A 26,174-nucleotide genomic window follows, 5' to 3' on the forward strand; every position below is an offset into this window, starting at 1 on the left:
CACAGGAGCAGCTTTTTCACACGCGAATGGGCATGTAAGGGGAAACGTCCATCATGTCGACATAGGATTGTTCATCACGTGCACAGTCAGCACAACAACTGTGTCATAAGTATATTGTTGGAGTGTCATGTGTTCACTTTAATATTAGCATCAAAGACTTCATGCCACGCGGGAATGTTCGCCGCGTCACTCATCGGTAAGGGACCTCCACGAGCAACGGAATCGGTGTCGCCACTGGAAGGGGCCGCGTTAGTGCGGAGACGGATATCCGAAAACGGAAACGCCCAGGAGTGCGACAGCACCGTTTACCTCGTGGCAGTGAGAATTAACCTCAATAATTTGTCAGTGTATTCAGCTTTTAATTTAATACTTTGTCCAGAGTAGCCTGAACGACCCAGGGATTCTTTCAGTCGGCACGCCTCTGCCTCCAGTCATGTGGCCGAACCGAACCCTGAGACCCACGTATTTTCTTACAGATTTAATTACTACAGGGAGGCAGACGGAGCGGTGTCATAGCTAATTTAACCTAACCAAACATCCATTATTTTTAACATGTTTTTAAGCAGCTAACCTAAATTAACTGACCATTCTCTCGATAACACAAATTTTTAATGTTTACACAAATGGAAAAATATTTTCATTTAAGATGTTTTCTTTTACTTTTCATAAATATGTCTCTCTTTCACAATTACCAATGTTTTAATCAATCTGCATAAAACAAATACCCTATAAGTCTCTTATTTTCATGATTAATTATACTATAAATTTAATTGAAAGTTCAAATCATCGATGGTTGAATTTTAGTTAAACAAGAAGAGTGAAAACCGTTGAGACAGAAACCGAACATTTACGAACACAGCCTCGGAATCATTTTTTGCTCGGAATAAGACTGGTGTGTATATGTTGGAACAGTGTCATGGCGTCAAACAAGGTTGTTTGGAAAGCAGCGTAGTAGCCTTTGATGAGACATATTTATTGGCCGGTCAAAAACAAGTCTTTGCTAGTTTGAAGTGGTGGTAATTTTAGGTATACAAGGTTTTTTTAAATAAGGTTTTTAATTTGTTTTAAAATGCGGAAGATGGCAAACAAGAGAAAAGGCAAAAGTGATGCCGCTGACAAAACAGTACCAAACAACGAACAAGAAAATGGAGAAGCTCAGCATAGTGAAACTGAAAGTGACGCCACCAAAAAGAGCAGAAATTCTAAAAAAGTTCAGTATGAAGAGGAAGCTGACAATGAAGAACCGGCCGATTCGACTTCGGACAAGAAACGTAAACGCACTTCAAAAGCTGATGAGACAATTAAAGATGAACAAGATGAAGAGTATGAGGTGAGTGAAGTCGGTGATTATTACTTAATTACCTCGTTTAGGGTAAAATTTCAATCCGGATTGAACCTGGAGTGGAGTGAATTCGGAGTGAGTGTGTAACGAACATAGACTGACGAAATGCGTTTATGGTAAAAATCACAATCCAGATTGAAATGTAAACAAGATCGAAGTTGGAGTCAACATGGACTGAAAAAAAACTTGCCTTCAATCCTTTCCATTTAATTATATCTGTTCTGTTGTTCTTTTGAACCCCGCACTGTCCATTTCTGCCTTCACTAACTCAAATATCTCACCTTTCCTATATTTTTTCCGTCCAGTAATCTTAAAATATGTTTTTCAATCATTACGTCCAACAATAACTCTACTTCCATTTCTGTCCACACATTCCTCTGCTCTTTTTTTGCCATTTTCACATATTATGCCTGAAATGCAACGAGACCAATAACAAACAATGCAATATGGCGGCGGCTTGCTCGTGCATGTTTTCTTTTCACTCCAGTCAGTGTTTAAAGTAAAATCTCAATCCGGATTCTTCAGTCCAGTCCACCTCAACAAGTGGAGTGGATTATCTCACTTCACTCCAACTTCAGTCCACAACAAAGTGTTTTAAGTAAAATTTCAATCTAGATTCCTCACTCCACTCCAGGTTCATCCGGATTGAAATTTAACCCTAAACGAGGTATGTTTTGGGGGTAACTGCAGATTAGTGACTTTTGGGAAACAATGCTACGTTAGGTTAGCCAAATTAATATTGTGTAATACCGTTTACTTTAATTAGTATTCAAACAAATAGATACTAAAAAAATTGTGCACTCCGATAATAGTTCATAACAATCAAATGGTACTAATGTTAACTTTTTTGTAATTTATGGAGAATAAAACATCTGTGAAATTATTAAGAGCGTAATTTTAGGTTGATATAAACAAACTTAACTACATGTGAAAAACCACTTCAAATTTCATTTCAAGCCCCGTCGGCAGTATCCGGTAATTGTTGAAATTAGCCACTGATTGAAATTAAGTTTAATAAACAAAATAAAAATTTTCATTTAGTTAGTTCTGTCCTACCTATTATAGGATAAGATACTGAATATATATATATATATATTCTACGTTATCGTATTATATACTATAATCTGGCCTGGTTTAGTATATTTTGGTTATCACGTTTTATAAAGTTACTTCTAAGAGGAGTATCAAATCCTATAAGGTTTTTTCTGTAAGTGTTGTAATTTTTTTATTTGTATTGTGGTAGTGTAATGGAACATTGTTTTACAATTAGTGTTGTATTATTATCAGCTTTCCAGTAAATTGTCTGGGAGAAGTCTAGATCCTGACAACAATATTGATGAAGTCACCAACATGGTGGCACTGATGTCATTACCACCCCTACATTCTTACGAGACTAGTAAGGATCATTCACATAAGTTTCTTTATCAAATTAACTTTTGTGAGTAATGTTCTTACAGAGGGGCTTTTATGTAAAGTAAAAAATAAAAGTTTTAATATACTTTTTTATTATTTGAACTTGTTAAATGTACCTTATTTACCCAGTTAAGTGTTTCTAAATTTCTACTGGTTTCTGAGAAATCACAGTTTATAGCTTGTATTACAATGCATGAGCCTTGTTTCAGCAGTGGCCATTTCTTCATTTTTCCATGTTAATCTGTTTTGGAGAAACGTAGTAACTAACAGAGGTAATGTTTTGACAGTCGGGAGTTAATATGACTGTATTTCAGTTATAAGGCAAATTTTAATGTTTCCATTTTCTGTTTGTTGTTTATGTAAATATTTTAACTAGTTGCATTACGGAATCTTTGATTTCTGACATTTGTTTTTAAAGTATTATTTTGAGTCACATAGTAACAAACAAGTTTAATAGGAATGAAAAATTTTGAAATCGTGAGAAGGTCAATTATGTTAGGTTGCTCAGGAATTACCAATTTAAGATGTAACTATCCTGACATAAAAAAACTGTCCACATGATTTCAAAGCATTTGTAATGTAGTAAGGCCTAGTTAGACTAACCCAACCAAACGCTACATTGTTTTGAATTATTTTTTTATGTTGCTAACGTAATGTAATTTACCATTTTTACAAATACCTCAATTTCTTCAAATCATACACACTGACCCACACGGGAAAGCAAAAAATGTTGGCGGCCGCTTCAATGCACAGGTACTGAAATTAAAACTATTAATGGTGATTTCTAGGAAACCAGTAGTATTTGAAAAAGGGTTTTCCATAAAAGCCCCTGTGCAAAAATATTACCACTTTTGGGTACCATATTCTATACTGCAGCCAGTAATTATCGGATGTCGTAAAAAGACGAAAAAATCTGAAAACATGATTTGCACACACTAAACGCGTCCCTAAATTTACGTACTTGGTTTTGTAATTCATACTAATTTGTGAAAAAATTAAAATTTTATAGCTTACATTGTAATACCTGTGCTTTAATGTTGCCGCTGACATTCATTGTTTACCCGCGATAAATAGATACATACCTATACATGTTTTCCATATACTAGATACAGTTCTTAATTTCTACTGGTTTGTGAGGGGAAAAAAAACCGTTCACAGCTTGCATTACAATACCTATGTATTCACGCAATCGCCAACATTCATTGTTTATATTTACCCATGTTGGTTTTAAAAATAATTTTTGAAGAACTTTAGTCAATGTGGGGTGGTGGTATAATTATGAAAATTGTTTAAATAATGACTGTATTGCAGTTGTAAGGAATTTTTGAATCCTTGTATTCCATGTTTGTTGTTATATTAGAATAAGTAATCGTATTAAAAAGTTTTAGTCTTGGATAAAAGTTCTGTATCATGTATCCAAGTTAAACCCTCGATCCTGTTGGCATGATCCTGTGGGACATGATGCTTGCTGTTTTATTAAGTATGTCAACAGATCCTGGACTTAAGTAAAAACTTGTAATATAAAAACTACGATCACAAGTTAAATACAAAAAATAAAATTCGTCAAGGCGTGTTATAATTTTTTTGTATTGAGATATTTTTTTATGGTCAGAATCTGTCAACGTACTAAATCAAACAGTAAACAACAAGCATTATGTTTCACCAGATCAATTCAATTACCTATACAGGATCATGCCATCAGGATCAAGGGATTAACTTGGATACATGACACAGAACAATTATCTTTTTGTTACATACATTGCATTTAAAGTATGTACTATTTTGAGTCACATTGTAACCGTCGTTCATTTTATGTGAGGAATGCGTGCTGCTCACTGAATTAGCTGACACATTGAATTCTGCAGTCTTTCCAAGGAATTCTTTGATTACAGTCGTATATTCTATGTTTGTTATGGCTGGTGTTTCATCTATCCAAGTTTATCTGTGGCTCCTGATGGCATGATCCTGTTGTACATAATGCTTGCTGTTTTAATTCAGTATGTTAAAATATCGTGATGGCATGATCCTGTTGTCGTGCGTGATCCTGTGGTACATGATACTTGCTGTTTTAGTTTACGTAGTACTTCGGAAGATCTTGCACATAAAAGAAATTGCGAAAGAAGAAAGAATTATGATTGTATGTTGAAAGAAGAATCCTTTTTATTCGACTAAACAATCATAATTTATTATATTATGACAATATTTATTTGATGTACAGGATCTTCCAACATACTGAATTAAAAAGCAATCATCATGTACCACAAGATCAAGCCATTAGGATCTTTAGACGTATTGAACAAAAACAGCAAGCATCATGTACCACAGGATTATGATATCAGGATCAAGTCTTCAGGTACTGTAATGTAAGTTTTAAAGGGTTATTTTTCATGAACAGTAGAAATTAAAAAACAATATTTTCAGGGTAAATTTAGGGACGTCTCTATTACTTGAAAAACATATTTACCATTTTTATTTCCTTTTTGTTCCCTGAAGCCGCGACGTCCTATGCTAGTACACCTATCCCTCACTTAGCACGACTAATTCGTTCTTAAAAATGCTCGTGTTATTCAAAATGAGGTATTCTGAAGCATTAGTTTCCATAAATAGCAAGGCTAATTTATTTAATTTGATCCAAAATTGTGCAGGAATATACTTTACGTAATATAAATGCGTTGAATAACACTCAACTATAAATATGTCACACCATTTATCTTTATATGCCTCCCATCACACTTTGTATGACAAATACAACACTGTGTAATGGGAGATATGTGGTTATGTACTTTATCATCAGTCGGCTGGCTGACTTGCCCGCCTGGACGTGTCCTTCAACTAACCTCGCGTACTTTTCCCAACCATCCTTTACTGACAGTGAAACTGATATTACTGTCGGAATAATTATAATTTAATTTTTCATAAATGAAAGTGTTTATTCGCGTATCATCACCTGGTTCACACCAATCCTGTGAAGCCAATTTTTTTTTCCATTGCAACATTCATTTAACAACTTTTTCCACGTGAATCATCTGTTCATTTCTGTTCCGGTATCTAAGGTCAAATATATCCCCGCTAGTACAAACAACAGCATCAGACTTATATAAACTTGTGGTGAGAGTCCTTATTTCGTACAATTGTGCGCACATTGCTTAAAACTAAAGTGCGACCAACATAAGCGTGGCCTTCAATACAATCTGTGCACCGTAATACTTCTAGTTTTGTCTCAATTACTTGAACACGATGCATTATGAGTGATCAAGCACCCTACAGTTACCGGCAGCTGAATTGGCAGACGTTGCATTTTTTTGAGTGAATTCCCTGCCATTGGCTAGACGAGTTCATGGCCTGGTTTGTGGCCAGGCGACAACGGTACGGCACGCCGGCAAATGCGCGGACGTAAAAAACATTTGGTCATTTACACTCCATAGCCGCAATTTAACTTGCCACATCTGATGTTTGTACAACAGCCGATAGCGTAGACAGACATGTGCGCGATTCTCTCTCTCTCTCCCCCCCCCCCCCCCTCTTTTGGCTAAATGTATCCCACAGCACATGTTCACAGAAGTTGAAACAGACTTTGTGGCGTCGTGCTCGACTTTTTTTTTCCTGCCGAAATTTTGTGCTAACTGAAGTTTACAGACGTGCTATTTGAGACTGGGGCAGTAAAATTTAAATCAGGCTAAATGATTTCGCACAATCTGAATCCGTGCTAAGTGAGGGATAGGTGTATAGTAAATTAAGCTATAAACAATTATTTTTTACAAACTAGTAGGAATTGAGAAACCATCCCTTCAGGGTAAATTTAGGGATGTGTGTAGTGTGTGAAAACCATGAGTTCCCATTTTCTAAAAACCCACCGCGTCCGATAATTACCCTACAGCCCTACCAATTTTTGTGTAGGACACAATACCGAAGTAACATTTCCCAAAGTATCGTGTTCTATACTTCAGTCCTATCTAATATATAAAAATCAATTTATGTTTGTTTGTTTATATTCTATGCGCTCACGCATCGTTCATCCAATTGATTTGAAATTTTGCACACTTCGTTCACCTTCAAAACATGGGAAAGGGCACTGTCTAGGCAAGATTTTAAAAGAATGTAACCCTTAAAGCAGAATTCAATTAGATTTGATAAAATTTCATTTTTTTAATGGTAATGCTTTATTCATCTCCATGGCACAGAGCTTTTTTATTGTTGGTGCCTTCTGTGTATACATGGATATTATATAGGTGCATGAGTAGTATCAAATAATTACCAGTAAGTATTTTATGGCTGGTCCTCTTTTCTATGGTCCGAATAATATGTAACAGTGGTGTGAGTCGAGCGAGAAGGGAGAGGGACAGAGAGAGCTAAAGAGAGATAGAGCGACATATAGTAAGATAGAGAAATAGACGGAGAGATAGAGGGAGGGATTGAAAAATATAGAGATGGAGAAATATAGAATTGTGTAGATAGCTTGATAGAGATAGATACAGATATATATATAGAGGGTGACAGAGAAATAGAGAAAGATAGTGATATGGAAGGATATGGATATTTATATTAATAGATATATAGGGAGGTATGTAGAGATACCTTAGTACTTTCTTAAAACTAATTACAAAAAAATTGAAAGTAAGGTATTGAAACTCATGCCAGGCATTAGCTAGTATACTATAATTTCTCAAGGTTAGTATATTTTGCAGTATCACATTTTATAATTTAATTATGGAACGTTTTGAAAATATATTCCGTACATTAATTTACTTTTTTGAACAATATATTTTGCAAACCAAGCTTGTGAGTCTTCCCAATACAAAATGCCCAATCCGGCACTTAAGCCGTAAGAACGTAAAGGTCATAATAATTACTTCAGCACAGCCTTGTTGATGACTTCATTAACATCTCTATCTTAACTAGAAGTAAAAGTGTGTGTGTATTATTAGCTGATCTAACTCACCAAAACTTTTGTTTTGTATTAAATGATTGCAAAACTAATCTATATAAAAAAGTGGCTTTTTTTTTACAATACCTGGTAAATTTTATGATTCGCCTAGCCAAATAAACTATTTCACATAACATCGCAAATGAAACACACACAGCACACCTCTCACTTAACACATAAAAAACAACTACAAATCACAAACATGTAACCGCCTTTCAAAACCACATACTATTATCGGCATTATGGCAATATTTGTTAACTGTCAATATTTCTCTTGTAGATATTAATTTTACTCCAAAAAAATTGCTATTTTTCCATGTAATTTTTTCTATCTCACGAAACATGAACCGTCACTTTCCTGTTTACTTAATCGCACAATTATACATTTTGGTTGGAAATGACAAATTTTTGGTTGGTTTGACATGGAATGACTACATTTTAAAAATGGACTAAGTATTAAAACCCAAAACCAGAAATTATTCCATTTTTATATGTACTGTAGAATGTTCTACTAGAATCATCTAATTGATTACCAAACCTTCACATAAACTACAAATGAAAGTATACTTTCAATTTTATATTTAACTAGCTGAAGTGCCGGCGTTTCCGGGGATAAACACGTGGTAATATGAGGAATATCACTGCCAAGTTTCAAGTCTGTAGGACATATACATAGTGTGAAATTTTGGTCTTTAACACAACCACAACTCCCCTTGGGAGCAGATTTTCGTAAAAACTGTTTTTGGTGGATGCCTATGTAGCAAGAAGAATATATGTGTCAAATTTAAAGTCTGAAGGTCATACTAGTTCCGGAGAATTTGTGATGAGTGTCAGTCAGTGGTATTTTACATTTGTGTGTTTGTGTATGTGTTTGTTTGTATGTGTGTTTGTATGTGTTTGTTTGTGTGTGTGTTTGTGCATGTGTTTGAACAAAGAATTGAGTGTGTTACATACAACCAGTAGATAAAATTATTTTATAAATTCTAATATCTTAATTTATTACTAACCAATTGGTATCAGTATCACCTAATATAATTTTAAACAATGGAGCTCAAGCTAAACATGTCTACAGGTAAAAAACTACTTGTAACATGACAATGCTATGAGGGAAATAAAAATAATGGTGAGGGAATGTTGGAGGCATTCTCTCATTGTCTTTTTCTTGTTAATTTAATTTTTAGTGTGTCATTATATTCAATCTTTCATCATCCACATATTCCTTGTAAAATAATCAACAAATTTTTAGTAATAAAGCTCGATTAAGTGAAAATTCTCCTGCCAATTTCTTGAAGGTCCTGCTAACTTCCTTTTATTTCCTTGCTATTGCTAGGCCAAAGTCTGGTAGACAACCTGTTCAGTGGACTTAGTGTTTGATTTTTTTAATGATTCAGTTTTTTTTAAATTTAAGACCACCCTAATCCCTAACCACTTTTTCTGATTAAGTAGGCCTGTGTTAAGTGATGTGCTAGATTCTCTTGCTGTGTACATATGCACATATGTACATACAAATGAACAGTGAATGCACCATTGCTAGTTTATTTAGTGATATTTTATGTATGGAAATACTTGTTTTGATTTATTGTTGCAGGTTGAAAGTGTCGTGGATTCAAGGCAATATAAGGGCAAGCGCCAGTTCAAAATCAGATGGAAAGGATATGGTGAGGACAATGATACCTGGGAATTTGAGGACAACTTGAAGTGCCCTGAAATAATTGAGGTGTACCTCAAAGAGAACCCTGAGAAAGATTCTAGCAAGTCGCAGAAAAGGGGACGGACAACAAAAGAAAAAGATGCCAAGAAGAAGAAAATTAGAGAAGAATCGTCAGACAGTGATGACAATAATGATTCTGGAGAAAGTGTATACGAGGTTAGAAAAATGTAAAGTGTGTAGTTTACATTTGTATGTAGATTTGTTTCCCAAAGCAGGACTCAGTGGCAGCATAAATTATTTTATAATTTAAAAAACTAAATATCTGTTATGTAAAACACTGTGTTTGGAGAAAGGGGTTGGGAGAAGGAATTAAATTTTGTTTCCTTAGAGAAACATATTAAAATATGCAAATGTTGTTTGACTAGGTAATACATGTAAAATGAATGTTTTATCTTTTATTTTGGTATCAGGAGGGATGTGCATTCATTAAAACTTGCAGCTCCACCATGTTGGTGGGCATGTGGACCCAGGTGAAACTCTGTACTACTGTTTGCAAGAGACAATTAACCCTTAAAAACATTGTAAACTTAAAAAAAACATTGATGCTAAATCAGCAATAATTACATTGATGAATGCGAGCACAGTGCTGCCTGTCATTATATTCCTGAAAAACCAAGTAAACAGGGGCATAACAAGGAATGTACATAGCACTATTTCCATCACTTATTAAAATTAATAATTAAAGGAAGCATGGCACTGGTTTTATATCTGCAGGAAGACAACACATGCATGCACGCACTCATGACTTGGCAGAAGGTTTAAAAGTGCATTGAGGGCATAGAGGGTGTTTGGGGGCGGAGATGGTGGTTAGCGGAGCAAGATACATTAAAGGAGGGCATAGCCCTGGTCAGCATCAATTTATTTTACTTATTCATTTGAATTGTTACATATCTACCTACAGTGAAGAGCCAAAGTGGCAGATACCATACATATCTACAAACAAAAAATTTACATAGATACAAATAACATCAATGACAAATACTAAAATAATATAAAAAGAACTTCACAAAGAATAAAAAAATAGACAAAAGAAAGAGACAAACAACAAAAAACAAACATGATAAAAGTAGATTTAAATATTTTAATAAGAGACATTGCACTGCAATATATAGTACAGTAACAACTGATTATTAAGTACTTAGTACAATAATTATTGTACAGGTCCTAACTATTAATTATAATTATACAGAGAATATGAAGATATGCTTGTAGAGAATGAAGGATGATCAACTATGGGAAAAATACTATTTATTCTATTGAAATTGCTTACTAATCTGTATAAAATGACATTGTTTTTACTATTAGTACATAAAAGGGGATGATTATGACTATTGAATATAGGAACTTTGATGCCAATTTGTTCAAACAAATTACAACCTAACTTAAAAATTTTAGACAGTCACTTACCAGTTTTGCATCTTAAATGTATAGATATACAAGATATACTAGATATAGAATTTAAGTCTAAATTATGATTAGTAAATTTTTGATTTATGGTGTTGATTAATTTGTATTGTAATTTGTCAATTTTGGAACTGTTGGCGTTACTTATATTATTTTAAAGGATGGAATTATATTCTAATTTAGATCTTACCAAGGAAATATAAAGACAAATGATTGAGTTAGTGTTAGAAGCAAAATGTGTAATGTATTTGATCAAGGCAAGTGTCTATTGGTATTGGCTGTAAAGGCTTCAATATGATAATTAAAAAGTAATTTGGAATCAAGAATGAGACCTAAATCTTTAACCAAACAATCTTTATTCATACAATCAGGGTTTTTTCCTTCCTTCTTTCTCAATGGTAAAAGTTGGTCATATGAAAAGGTTGAATTTTCAGGTTCAGAAAATCATGGAGGTGCGTTTCAAGAAAAATGGTAAAAAAGAATTCCTCATTCATTGGAAAGGATTCCAACACAAGCATGACTCGTGGGAACCAGAGGAACATCTGTCTTGTCCAGAACTCATCAAAGATATTCTGGAAAAGGCAGAAAAGGTAAGTGAATAATGTGATGATATATTTTTTATAATGCATTAGCATATGTGATGAAAGTTGGCATGCAGTGTCTGTGTACCAATATCCCCTGCTTTTCCCCAGGCCAAAGACATCCCAGCCAGGGAGCTGCGCGCTGACCCAAAACAAACAAAGAGGTTGAACCTCGCGATGCAACAGAAAGGTCGCCGTCTTAGCCGGAGACACCAGGGAAAAGAACGGTGAGGTTCTGAAAGGTGATTGGGCTGGTAAGGTGTGTTGCAAATTGTGGGTTTGTAGAAAGTTGTGTTGCTTTATCTATCATGGATGTGCTTCTTTAAGCTTGATAATTTTTATGTTTTATTTTTCTTGGAGCAGATACTCTTGGTTCTGAATAAGGTATTTTTTCTTGGCGTGCTTCAGCAAACATTCAGACTTTAACAACTTAACAGTCTTACAAAAATTAAAAAATAATAATTACAGTTGGCACTTGATAATCCAACAGTCCTGTTTGGCACATTCTTTAATCCAATATCGATGGAGCCACTTGCATTCAAATTTTTTCAGGGGATTCAGGAATTTGTTGGCCATGGAAGCGACATGATATCAGAGACTTTTTAGACAATAACGCGCATGTGTATTTTTTTTTTGCCGTAGAGCTGTTTATTGTAACTAGTTTTAAAATACCATTGTACACCAATCCCTCACTTAGCATGTCTTCAGATTGCACGAATTCATTTAGCGTGATGTTAATTTTACTGCCCCAGTCTTGAATAACACGTCTGTAAATTTCTGTTAGCGCAAAATCTCTGCAGGCAAAAAAAAATTGGGTATGATGCCACGAAGTCTGTTTCAACTTCTGTTAACAGATGTGCCATAACATACAGTTAGCCATACAATGGGGGGAAAGATGCACGTGCAGGTCTGACTATTCTATCGGCTGTTGTACAAACATCAGCTTGGTGCTCTGTCGCTTCACTCGAACGAATCGCTAAAACATTTACATGTCTCTCTCTTCGCTCAGAGGATACTCGAAGAGGTTGGATAGAGGATTCAGATTTTCCACTAAAACACTCAATAATATTCCCCTTACTGTCTATGCATGCATAAACATTAACGGAAATATTATTGTTCCCCTCGAATGTTTTGATCTGATGTAGAGTTGACGGGAAAGTCAAACCAGATGTATTAAAAACCACAAGTGGATCCGGATACGAACTGACCCACTTAATGTTACCTTCCGCAGTCGTCACACCTGCCATGACGGCATACAGAAAGCAATGCTGCTCAGGACAATCAATATTGACACAAGCTTTCCTATTGGACGAAACCCTGGCAATTTCGTGTGCGGCGCGCCGTGAAAGCTTTATAGCTTGAGACATGTACAACCATGTTAATCAATTGTTGTAGAGCCCAGCCACTGCCACGAGCAGCGAAATCGCTAACGTTCCTGTTAAGTTTCGGAATGAATACTGAATCTTAGATTTCCCCTACCTCATCAGAGAGCAGTACCGCGGCTGAGTGGGTTGTAAAATGAAATACTTCACTCTCGTCTCCCTCCGCAGTTTCTTTAACAAATGAAGCCGAGAGTGAAACGTAGACTTTAAAGGGACGGATCAAGTCGGAAGTTAAGGCCAGAAAGGGAACCCTACATCTCTGTAGAAACCGGTTTAAATCAGTATCATCAGACGCAATATCATTACCGATCCGAAAGTCCCCATGCCTATTAGCAAATGCGTTGTCCAAGATAACACCCTGCAGGGGCGGCAAGTCGTTAGCCTCGTGAGCTTCCTCCAAACCCCCCCTCCCCCCCCCACCCCCCTCCTCGTCCACCATCGCAAGGGGCAGGGGTAGAAGCCTGTCATTCATCTAGACGGGTTCGCTTTGCCTCGGGGGGCGAAGAAGAAGACGTAGCGAGAAAGAGACAGAGGAAGTATGTTCAGCAGTATAGAACCTGGGAAAAAAAAAAAACAGAATAAAGTAGAAACTATATTTTTTTTAATGTGTTAACACAGCTCTAACCTGGGAAAAATTTAAATTATTATAATTTTAAATTTTTTTTATATTAATTTTTTTGAACAAACATGAGGCGGGCCTTGACCCTGACTGCGCGCTGTATGAAGCAGTTTCATAAAACCTTAAACCCAGCTTTTCAGAATTGTACCAAAAAAAATACACGATAACCATTTTTGAAATAATTTAAAAAATCATGGTAGTGAAATGTTTTAACATTTTTAAAGAAACATATATTTCAGTTAAAACGCACAACGTAAACTAGGCAAAGTGATTTCAGAGAGGGACGCTGTCTGCCTCTCTTCCTTTCATTCGCTACGGGAAGTATGGTTGTCTGTCCGTAGGAATGTCGCCCACAAAAAAAAAGGTACCCTTTTCTCCGTGACACGCAGTCAGGGTGACCAGCTTCGCTACTGGTCGTAGTCCACGAGTTAGGAAGCAATGCTAATTTTAAAGTGTGTAGGCGTGAGATGTATTTACTGTAAATAAAAATTAATTTATGCAGACTGAAAAATCAATTTTTAGTATTAAAAAAATGTTAGCGCAAAATTGCAAGAATTTATAAAGTTACACAACTCTAAACAAAAAAAAATCCCTTATTTAGAATAATATTACTCCTTGGGAATAATATTATTTATCACATTGTGGAGGGACAGCTTACCTTTGAGAAGAACACGAGGCAGGCACACAGGCAGTGCTGCTGTCAGTCAAGCAGTAGCCACGGCTGATCACAGACTGTGTTGAATCCCACCACTACCACACATATATATATGAAATTGTATTATTTTTTTGTTTTACGCTGCAAGCGCTCTCGCCCCAGCGCGGCGTGTCTGGTTATTTTTATCCCTACCATCCCTCCCCCCAGACTAATGTCTCCCAGAGCGTGCACCCGGCGTGGCAGCATCTCGGCGCTTTTCAGTTTTAACTCAAACTCAATGATCAGGCTAGTATTCAAATAATAACAATATATATAAATTTGTTTATATAGTTTTATTTGATAGTGTAACGCTGCCCTAATTTATTATGCACTCTCAGGTTTCATTAAATCATGAAAACACTTTGAGGGTTCTTGTTGCTGCTCGCGGCATTGAGTCGACTTTCTTATCTCGGTTCTCGTGGGGTTCGCGCCGCGGAAAATAAATAAAAGGAACTAGATATTTAAATAAAATAATGTTGTTACTGGCATTATTTTATTTTATTCAGGAGCTTTCACTTTCAAGTAGGCACCACGCTCGATCAGTCAGCTTTGATTGTTTCTGTTTTACATCACGCGAAACTGAAATAAATATCTCTACCGCCAACTTCAGATGATACTCCGTTAGAGGGCGTCCCGATATTACGAGCCATGGTTAAAAAAAAAACAAAGAGGAGACCTCGTCGAATCCGTGCCAGTCTCTTTCGCCATCCTCCATTTTCTACCCAACTTCCACCCTCGCGCACCAAGCCAAACGCACTACTTTTGAACCCTTCGCAAAATTCTCCTTTAAATACACGATTATGCTAGGCGCACTGAGTAGTAAATTACACCTAAATCACTCTGCCATGTCGGACGGTGATTGCCACCAATCACCTGCTCCTCTTATTCAAAAATCCCTATTTTCAAAATGCCTCCTCTCGAGGCTCAGTCGCGGAGTCACTAACAAACAAAATTCTCCCTTCCCCCTTCTCGCAAACCTCCACAGCCAACCAGCGACGAGCACGCCGAAACAGTTATACAAGCCGCGTCGCCACACAGTTCTAAGAAACGCTGACCGGATGCACCGGTGCCAGCCTGTCGCGACTACTAGAACCTTCGTCCCAGATTGCTTAAATTCAAAAAGAAATTCCACATTAAATATGTCTAAAACTGCGGAAGTTACAGAAATTTACTAAGAGAACAAAAATGTACCAAAATAGATAAGCTTTAAATAGATACCCGACAACCTATATTTTACCTTTAATCTAACTTACGTTAAATTTTTAAATTACCTAAACTCTGCTCCTCCATTACCAGTGACGATCGCAAATTATTTAAAGGCACGTTAAATAATGACTACAAAGGGTTCAAAAGTTGTCATGTTGAAAACAGATTAATTATGGCAAAAAAATTATGTTAAACTTTCAAAGCTAACCGATCTTTTTCATTACTTGTCACTTTAAACAAATTACAATTATTTTACAAGGTACACCAACTTCAAATATTTATGCTTTTCTTCTGCGGGATCAAAATTCCGATATCTAGGCATTTATTTGCTTGCTTGATGCGTCATATGTTCTTCAGGCAACCATACTTCACAAACGCATCAATTTATTGATTTAACGCATTATGATTAACAATTCAAAAAAAAAAATATATACATGTAAATATATAGATATTTATATATTTTACTTAGGTAGCGTGGGCCACGAGATGGTACACCTTACAACCCCCCATTAAATTTATACAAGAAATTTGCATCAAAGAAAAAGAATTTATGCTATGAATTTAATCTTATCCATAAGGTTGGCAGTACCTAGTGAATGCTTGTCATACAAATTCGCATTGACTTGGTACAAAACGCTAACATATGCACAATAAACAACACTAAATCCACAACTTCATTATCATATAGTAAACACCTGCAACACATGTTAAATTTTCTCCATGTAATTCCAACATGTAGTTGGTGAAACACATCCTTATGTACAGTACATTGCTATAGCTACCTAACTTCACCCCACACAATAAATACATTGCTTGTGACACTTATTTAACTTCAACATCACTTTATATGAAGCAACAAGAAACTTTAATCAAAATCATTTACTTCAACTATAATGTAGTTGTCAAAGCACATAACAATCTTGCACAATACAACTTTCACTTATGTAGGTATTGTTTACTTCATCTGATTTGGATCACATGAACTTCAAATTACATAACATACACTCACACTTGAACAAAATACCAAATATTTGAAATAATGTACTGTGGTGCCCTTATACAATTACTTATAATAAACAACTTGTTTTTCTTACTTAATACATCATTCATATGTTAACCTTATTTAATCTTGCCTTGCTTTATACGGCCTAAAAAGGTACTGATTGTACCTTCCCTTGATCTGCCCACTGTCAACATTTATTAGTTCCCATGCATTCTTACCAACTGAGCGGGAGATGCGATACGGGCCGTCAAATAACAAAAATAATTTTTTAGTCTGTCGTTGCAGACAATCACTGGACTCACAAACCCTGAGAAAACTAAATCACCCACACTAAATTCCGAATATGGTTTATTCTGCTGCTGAGCCCTCTGAATAGCCTTGTGCTTTAACCTCAACTTGGCCTCTGCTATCCTATCAGTTGCTGTAGGGTATGTATGTGTAGGAAAGGTGACACCCTTAGCCAAACCATCTCAAGAAATCTCCTCTGCTATCAGTTCCTTTGGGGCAAATCCTGTACTAAAATGCACATTGGCGTTCATAAACTCATTGATCACTGGTATAACCTCAACCCACTTGCTATGTTGAGCATGGCAATATGTGCGAAGAAGCCTACCAATTTCCCTCATGCACCTCTCACTAGGGTTGCCTTGAGGATGCCTAACGGAGCTGTAAATGACATCAACCCCTATCCATGCCAATTCCCACTTCCACAAACCTGCGGTGAATTGTGTGCCGTGATCACTTAGAATTCTTTTAGGTGTACCAAATTTAGGACAATAGTCATTCAAAAGTTTATTGACACAGGCAGCTGCGGTGGCTCTCTTAAGAGGATAGCAAATAACAAGTTTCGAAAAAACATCCAATACAACAAAAATGTATTTAACACCTCCTTTAGATTTAGGCAGTGGCCCATAGATGTCTACAGCTAACAAGTCACCAGGTCCTTCTGGTAAAATGGTCTCCCATGGTCCTTCCCAGGATCGGTTAGGAAACTTGGCCTTCTGGCATATATCGTACACACCTACCACCTTTCTCACTGACCTTTCCATATTTCACCAGTAATAGCTGTTACTGAGAAGCCAGAAAACCTTCTTCACACCAAAATGACCCGTTGTGTTGTGGACATGTAAAATGAGTTTATCAACCAAATTCTTAGGGACACAAATTTTCCACCCCACAATTTCCAAATTCTCCCTACGAAATAGGATTCCACTATTCAACCAATACCATTTTAGGACCTTGCTCACCCTTGGGTCAGTTACATCTGTCAGGATCTTCTAAAATCTCAAGAACTAAACCTAGTACATCATCTTCCCTCTGCTTTACGCTTATCTGCCTGAATTCAAGCTCAAAATCTCTGTCAGCTTGCAAATCGATTTTTGCCATTAGGAAACCAGGCCTGGGCTTATCCTCTAACATGACTCCATTATTACTGACCACTGTCCTACTCAAAAGGTATGCATCACAATTATTTTTACCTGAAACATACTGAATCTCGAAGTCAAACTCCTGTAACGCCAGACTCCACCTGGTCAACCTACTACCTAACAACTTGCATGAGTTTAGAAATGCTAAAGACTGGTGGTCAGTTAGTATGATGATTTTTTGTCCCAAAACCAAATTTCGAACCTTCCCTAAACCCCACACAACAGCTAGACACTCCCGCTCTGTTACCGTATAGTTCCTCTCAGCTGCATTAAGTGTTCGACTAAGAAGGGCAATGATCTGTTCATCTCCCGCATCACCCTTCTGGTACAATTTCACGCCTAGGCCATAGCCTGAAGCATCACAACTCATATAAAAGGGCCTCCCGAAATTAGGATGATGTACTACACACTCCGAAACAAACAAAGCTTTTGCCTTCTCGAAACAATCCTGGTGGTATGATGACCAGTTCCAAAAACTATCCTTCCTGAGCAGATCCAACAAAGGTGCCACTACATCTGAAAACCTCTCTGCGAACCTCCTATAGAAATTGCAAATACCCAGAAACCCTCTCAACTCCCGAATGTTCTTAGGCGTTGGGTACGAATGAATGACTTCAACTTTCCTAGGGTCAGCCTTTATTCCTTTCGAACTCAAAATAAACCCTAGAAATTCAACTTCACTTCTCAAAAATTTAGACTTGTCCAACTTAAGTTTCATATTAACCTGCCTAAGACGAACTATCAACTGCTCCAACCGTTCCAGATGTTCAACAAAAGATTCGCTAGTTATGACAATATCATCAACATAGGTTTTAGCAAACGAACCAACAGCAGGTCCCAAGGATGCTTCCACTGCTCGATTAAACTCTCCCACACTATTTGTCAGGCCAAACGGCAACACACAGAACTGGTATGATTTCCCCTGATACAGAAAGGCTGTAAATTTCCTATCTGCAGGGTGTAGTGGAACTTGCCAAAAACCTTTAGTCAAATCAGTTGTTGTGATAAATTTTGTTCCTTGAAATAACGTAAACAAATGATCAGGTTCCATAGGACTTTCTCTGTCTGGAATAATTCTAGTGTTCAAACCACGAGCATCAAGACAAACACGAACACTACCATCTTTCTTTCGAACGCAAACCAGCGGGTTAACAAAAGGGCTGTTGCAACGTCCTATAATTCCCTTCTCCTCCATATCAGTTATCTGTTCGTGGACTTCTACTCTACAGTGCCACGGGATGGGGTACGTCCTCTGTTTGAATGGTGTGCTGTCAGAAACAGGAATCCTGGCAACATACTCTGTGGTAAGCCCTGGCTCATCCGAAAATACATCACCATATTGGTGCAGCAACCGTCTCAGTTGTGCTTTCTGCTTTTCATCCCCTACCTCACAATCATCAACAACCGCCTTAACTTCACCATCCCAATCCTGGGTAGTAACTTTGTTTACAGTAACATGTGGTGTGGTGCCCATTAGTTTGCATAAAGCGACTTTACTGTCCTGGGAATCTGATTCACCACTTAACAGCATCCTAAGCGATTCAACCTCAAGTTTAGCATGAGAGTTATGGTGCATCATATTATGCTCCTTACCCCTGATCCTTATGCAGCCCTTAGTAAAATCCACAACAACACTGTTCTCCAACATGAAATCCAGTCCAATAATTATCTCTTTGGTTAACTGAGGAATTACCAAACAAACAGCACGATAAACTTGATTACTAATTTTTAATTCAAGAAACACTTGTTTGTTTACCTTCCTGGCCTTGCCTTTAGTTGCACCTATCACAGTCACTTGGGGCACTGGAAGTGTAGGAACAACATATCCTTGCTTATTTAACTGTGACACAAAACTGTCTGACACACCACAAATTTCTGAACCAGAGTCGAAAAGAATGTTAACATGTTCACTACCTATGGTACAAGTTAATTCAGGTATGAGTCTACTACTTTCAGGCTCCTCCACTTCACCGAGCAAAAATTCTCTTTCATCAATAAAGACTGCAGCCGTCATATGTACCGGTCCACCAGTACCACCCACTTTCCCAACACGGCTGCTACAGTTGGGAGTGGCTATTAGTTTCCCTGGTTCTCCCTGACATCCTGTAGCTGTTCCCTCCTATGTGGTCTCCCATCTCTGTTCTCATTCCTCTCATTCCACTGCCTTCTATTCCTCCAATCACCATTGTTTACTGGAAAACTATGCTGTTGTCTCACGGCTCTCCCGAGAGTCATGTATGTCTCTAGGTGGTACATGATACTGTTGACGTTGCTCCCCTGAGCCTTTCCACATTAACTCCCTGCCTTCCCTCACACTTCCTAACTTGTCTAGCTCCTTCAACACCTTACGCAGTTGTTCCACTGTATGTATTTCCTTCCCAACCAATGCTGCTTGCACTTGTGTGGGTACCTGTGAATATACCAGTGTAGTTATCTCATCCTCACTCAAAGGGTTATCATAAAAGTTGGCCCTCTCCACCACTAGACTCAAATGTTGTTCTAAACGACCTATCTCGCAGCGTCCCTGATACAATTTAGCGCGATCAATGCCCTGAATCCTACCATCCCAGTATTCTTCAAGGAATGCCGTCTTGAAATTTGCAAATGTACTAATTGGAGGTGATGATAGAGACAACCAATTCTTGCTCATCCCACCAATGGCCCTTCTAGCTACCATTAATTTTTCTGGCTCAGTACATTCAAAAACAGTAAAAAACTCCTTTAACTTGTCCAAATGTTTCTTTGGGTGTTCATTCTCTGATCCATTAAATTTAGGTATATCCTTGGGTGTATACATGGAGTTTACCCTAATAGCACCCCCCACTGGTCGAGCTCGTAAATCATCCACAGCCTTACCCTGCATGCTCAGTTGTATTTCTAAATCTCTTATTTTTGGTACTACGTTCTGAAGAATATCTACACTATCAACACTCAATTGTTGCTGCACCTCCTGACGAATAGACAGTTTAAGGTTATCACCTAACTCATGTGTTACAGCTTCCTCCACTGCAACAAGCCTTTCCCGTAACAATTCAGCCTGTTCACTTTGCGAGTGCACTGTAATTTGCAAACATTCTAACTGCCTACTTGTGTCTTCCCGTTCCTGACTTAGTGCACAAACAAGGGTATGGTTATGCTGTACTTGTTTTACAGTTTCGTCGTGTGTCTGTTCAAAACTCACCAGCCTTTCGGTTAGTGTGCTGAGAAAACGATCCTGTTTTTCTAATAAAATCGCAGTCTGCTCTGCTACTAGAGCGGCAGTTTGCCCAGCCAACATGTCACGAAACGAACCCGTCGACTCTACATTTCCTATGGCAGTAGGCAGATCACTCGGGCTTAACGTTTCATTTACAAAATTTGGTGTGCAGCTACTTAAATCTAACAGGGCTTCTGCTGCCATTACCTTAGGTGTTGCCTCGGTCATCTTACTATTTACTAACAGATTTCACGTCTGCCAACCTCAGCTAGTGTACCAACTTAGACACTTTACAAAGGTAAAAAAAAATTCATAATACCTGTTTTTCCTGTTGCCCATGCCCAGATACCTGACTAAATCCACGCTGCCAATGTCTTTGGATGTTGCGTTGTCCCACGTAACGTAGCGATGGTAGGAGATGCGTCAGCCACGCACTTTCTTACTGTGGCAGTATGTCACGATACACGTGACCGCCGGCACCGTTTTTCCGCTGGGTTGCCATCTGCTTCTCAGTAAGAAGAGTCCTGCGATGGCGGCTGTCATCTGTTTCTTATCCGCAGGAGTGGTTTTGGCATCTGCTTCTTCTCTTCAGTTCTCCCTTTCCGCTCCGAGCAACTGTTAGTTCACTCAGCCACACGTTGTTGCGCCATTTATGTAACGCTGCCCTAATTTATTATGCACTCTCAGGTTTCATTAAATCATGAAAACACTTTGAGGGTTCTTGTTGCTGCTCGCGGCATTGAGTCGACTTTCTTATCTCAGGGTTCTCGTGGGGTTCGCGCCGCGGAAAATAAATAAAAGGAACTAGATATTTAAATAAAATAATGTTGTTACTGGCATTATTTTATTTTATTCAGGAGCTTTCACTTTCAAGTAGGCACCACGCTCGATCAGTCAGCTTTGATTGTTTCTGTTTTACATCACGCGAAACTGAAATAAATATCTCTACCGCCAACTTCAGATGATACTCCGTTAGAGGGCGTCCCGATATTACGAGCCATGGTTAAAAAAAAACAAAGAGGAGACCTCATCGAATCCGTGCCAGTCTCTTTCGCCATCCTCCATTTTCTACCCAACTTCCACCCTCGCGCACCAAGCCAAACGCACTACTTTTGAACCCTTCGCAAAATTCTCCTTTAAATACACGATTATGCTAGGCGCACTGAGTAGTAAATTACACCTAAATCACTCTGCCATATCGGACGGTGATTGCCACCAATCACCTGCTCCTCTTATTCAAAAATCCCTATTTTCAAAAAGCCTCCTCTCGAGGCTCAGTCGCGGAGTCACTAACAAACAAAATTCTCCCTTCCCCCTTCTCGCAAACCTCCACAGCCAACCAGCGACGAGCACGCCGAAACAGTTATACAAGCCGCGTCGCCACACAGTTCTAAGAAACGCTGACCGGATGCACCGGTGCCAGCCTGTCGCGACTACTAGAACCTTCGTCCCAGATTGCTTAAATTCAAAAAGAAATTCCACATTAAATATGTCTAAAACCGCGGAAGTTACAGAAATTTACTAAGAGAACAAAAATGTACCAAAATAGATAAGCTTTAAATAGATACCCGACAACCTATATTTTACCTTTAATCTAACTTACGTTAAATTTTTAAATTACCTAAACTCTGCTCCTCCATTACCAGTGACGATCGCAAATTATTTAAAGGCACGTTAAATAATGACTACAAAGGGTTCAAAAGTTATCATGTTGAAAACAGATTAATTATGGCAAAAAAATTATGTTAAACTTTCAAAGCTAACCGATCTTTTTCATTACTTGTCACTTTAAACAAATTACAATTATTTTACAAGGTACACCAACTTCAAATATTTATGCTTTTCTTCTGCGGGATCAAAATTCCGATATCTAGGCATTTATTTGCTTGCTTGATGCGTCATATGTTCTTCAGGCAACCATACTTCACAAACGCATCAATTTATTGATTTAACGCATTATGATTAACAATTCAAAAAAAAAATATACATGTAAATATATAGATATTTATATATTTTACTTAGGTAGCGTGGGCCACGAGATGGTACACCTTACAATAGCCACTCTTCAAACCACACTTCATACACACATATAATGAATGGTTAAAAAAAATTTTAAAAACAAATTATCCTGCTAAGCATATAAGATTTACAACACTTATTAGTTATTATTGAAAGAATTCGAAGTACTGTTACTGCACACGTAAAGTCATAACAGGTAGGATTGTTACAACACATTTTTAAAACAATATATGTATATATGTGTGTATGTATGTGTGTGTGTGTATAAATGTGTGTGTGTATGTATATATATATATATATATATATATATATATATTGAGAATTAACATCAAATTGAAAATCTACCTCACTACGTTAGCACTATTTACTCAGAATTAAGAGTCCACACACGAGAGCGTGTAACATTAAATAGTAATAAAAAATTACAAAATGGGAATGTTTACACAAATAAGAATTTAAAAATTACTTATAACGCTGAATTACAAGTCCACACATGAGCGTGTAACATTAAATAGTAATAAAAATTACAACATGAGAATGTTTACACAAATATTTTTGCACACTTTAATTTATGAGTTTATTTAACTTCTCCAAAAGCAAAGTACGTAGGGCGATCTTGGAAACGTCACGGGTCCTCTCGTCCTGGTCCACAGGGAGCGTCACCACATCTTCACTGACAGATCCCAGGTTACTGAGGTCGCAAGTTCGAGTTTTGCGTGGTGCATAAGTGGCAACCGTACTTCGCTCACGTTTCTTGCGCTCCGCTCTCGCAGGTTCGGCAACTGATACGTTCGATACTGGCGATTCAGGGCTCACTTGAACACATTCAGGTGAATGAATTTCTGTCACTTTCAAGGCGTGATCGTAGACTTCTTCCACACTGCAGGGTATTGGAGTGTCTTTTCACATATAGTGAACTGCACAACTACCGTATGAAATGCACTTAATAACTTCCAGAGGTAGGTCGCTAGGTTCAGGATTTATAATCTAAACAGTGTAAAAGAGACCGTCACAGCTCTCCACGTAGTTCTTCAAGATGCCATTATTCCAGATTGAATACTCCACCATAGATAAACCACGAGTCAGGTTTTGATACTGATTACCCGGATGAAACGACATGTTTACTCGACCGAGGCTCACTCCACACTGAGCTGAGACACTGACTGTGTTTTAGCAATTATACGTAAGAGTCCCTAGTAAAAACTTGCAATTTGCAATGTATTCACAGAGGTTGTTGCGTGCAGATGTGTTATAACACGTAAGTGTGTTATAACAGGTAGAAGTGTTACAACATTTGCAGTCCATTGTTTATTATTAGAACAGTTTACGTTTAGTCTCTAGCTTGGGAGCAACACAGGCCTCAGGCGTCAGTAATTTACTCACTGAAAAGTTTGACTAATTTATCAGTTTTTCACGGTATACAGGACATAGGTGCCCCACACATGGCGTGTTTAAGTCATCGTCATCTTGCAAAAGAATGTCATAAGCCTTTCTCCGCCAATGTTTGGTTCCACGACAGCTCTCTGTGAAAGTGTAATTGTTTTTTTACTCTAGATGTCCTGAGTTCATCAACGGTACATGACAGTTTTGCAAGTGGGTGACACAAGTGCACACAACAGTTTTTTTCTTCACAGTGAAATGTAGTTAACAATCTCATGGTAGTATACGGAAGTGAGCAGTCCCAGGACATGCGATAATGAATGTTTTCGCGACACGATTCAAAGTACACCGGTCGACGTTCACAGTCTCTGTCCGAGTCATAATATCTAACCCGATATTCTACACAGTGCAGGCTTGGGTGTACATGAACTTATCTACTCTCCAGACTATTGAACATTTGTTTAGGTAGAATGTCTGTATACCGGGGATCTGCATGGCGTTGTTTCTTTGCCTTTTCTCGCCATTGACGTGAAGCTTCCGATACAGACATACCAGGCTCGCCATGGTTACTAGCATTGTCTGAAATATTTTTGACAGTTAAATCTAGATCGCGCACATCTTCGAAAAGCGGCATGGCAACATCCAGGTGCTCACCGGATGCCAGCCATAAGCCTGGAGGATATGGTCTACGTACTGAACGGGCTTTTTCCCGCGATGTCTCGGCACGGTCTCTACCCCAGACGGGCGGAAACATGGTGACAGTGTCACTCACAGGACCTGCTGATGTTTAGCCGTGACGGCGGCACCACAGGTGGGCAACTTCGTCTGCGTCCTCGGGGTCCCCCTCATCGGAGTCCGCATCAGCGACTGGCCCCACGGTGTACAGGTTGCAGATGTCTGTGCTGCACGGCACACTCCACGAGTAGTTGCCCCCGTCGAGGAAGGTTGAATGTGTAAATGCATCACACGATTCACCCCAGGCGACGCAGCTCGCACTCAACAGAACTGTGCTCCTGACCGCGCCACACCTGGACGGTCTCTGCTGCGGCCTCGCTGATCAGCACGGCCAGGGAGCACATGAGCTGCGTGTCCGGCCGTAAAAGGCTCACGCCGCAGTTCTGTTGAGTGCAGGGCAGCTCCAAATGTTGTACACCGCCGTACACAATGTGCCCTGAACTGGTGCACACGTGCAACCACTGTCGATTATCGGCTGTCTCAAAACTTATTCTGCAAAACCCGAGCGACACATCTCGATACAAAGTATCCGAATTGAAGTTCATTGGTACGCAGGGGCTTGAAGAGTGACTATGCTCCCGAGGAGCGACGCGCTCCATTTATAACACCGGAGGACTTACCAGGGAGTCTTAACGGTTCTGGCGTCGGTTGGCAATGTTCCAAGCTCCAGGCGTTATGCCTTGATGAAACGAGCCGTGTGCTGGTATTGTCTTGTGTATACATTTTATTCAATTCATTCAGTGACAGACACCTGAGCTCCGCCTGCACGTCTTCTATTCCAGCATGTTTATTGCAGAATTTTGCAAGCCACCTTTTTTGTTCAATTCCTGCCACCATTACCGTGCCAGTAATATGTCCAGCCAAGATGACTGGCAAAGAAGAATACGGAAAAAGTCCGTTGTCCCAGTGCAGACCGTGAAAATTTCTAGTTAACCACGAATTAGTTTTCTGATGTTTTATGTCGAGATATTTCCACGGGAAAGGCGGTTGAATTGTTTTTTTAATTATTTGACCTTCGTCATTCGCCAAGCTTATCTCTTTAAGGATGAAACCTTGCTGGAAATAACACCCTTGGAGATTAGCATACAACATGACGTCTCAGCAAAGACTGAGTTAAAACATACATTACATTAGAATT

General features: G+C 38.3%; 1 protein-coding gene across 3 annotated transcripts in view; it reads left to right on the plus strand.

Moving 5' to 3' along the window:
- The first annotated feature begins 888 nt into the window (after positions 1-888).
- The window catches only part of LOC134544417 (chromobox protein homolog 5-like), a 58,076-nt gene continuing 32,790 nt past the window's right edge, over positions 889-26,174 (plus strand). The window contains exons 1-4 of one of the 3 annotated variants that reach the window (XM_063388477.1): positions 889-1,330; positions 9,268-9,546; positions 11,229-11,384; positions 11,487-11,602. In XM_063388477.1, the coding sequence (XP_063244547.1) occupies positions 1,070-1,330; positions 9,268-9,546; positions 11,229-11,384; positions 11,487-11,602 (812 nt within the window). In that variant the 5' untranslated portion in view covers positions 889-1,069. Of the gene's footprint in view, positions 1,331-9,267; positions 9,547-11,228; positions 11,385-11,486; positions 11,635-26,174 lie in introns of all 3 variants that reach the window. The other 2 variants (XM_063388478.1, XM_063388479.1) reach the window with 2 other exon arrangements.

The sequence above is a fragment of the Bacillus rossius genome, chromosome 1 (assembly GCF_032445375.1).
Source record: "Bacillus rossius redtenbacheri isolate Brsri chromosome 1, Brsri_v3, whole genome shotgun sequence".
Taxonomy (NCBI): domain Eukaryota; kingdom Metazoa; phylum Arthropoda; class Insecta; order Phasmatodea; family Bacillidae; genus Bacillus; species Bacillus rossius.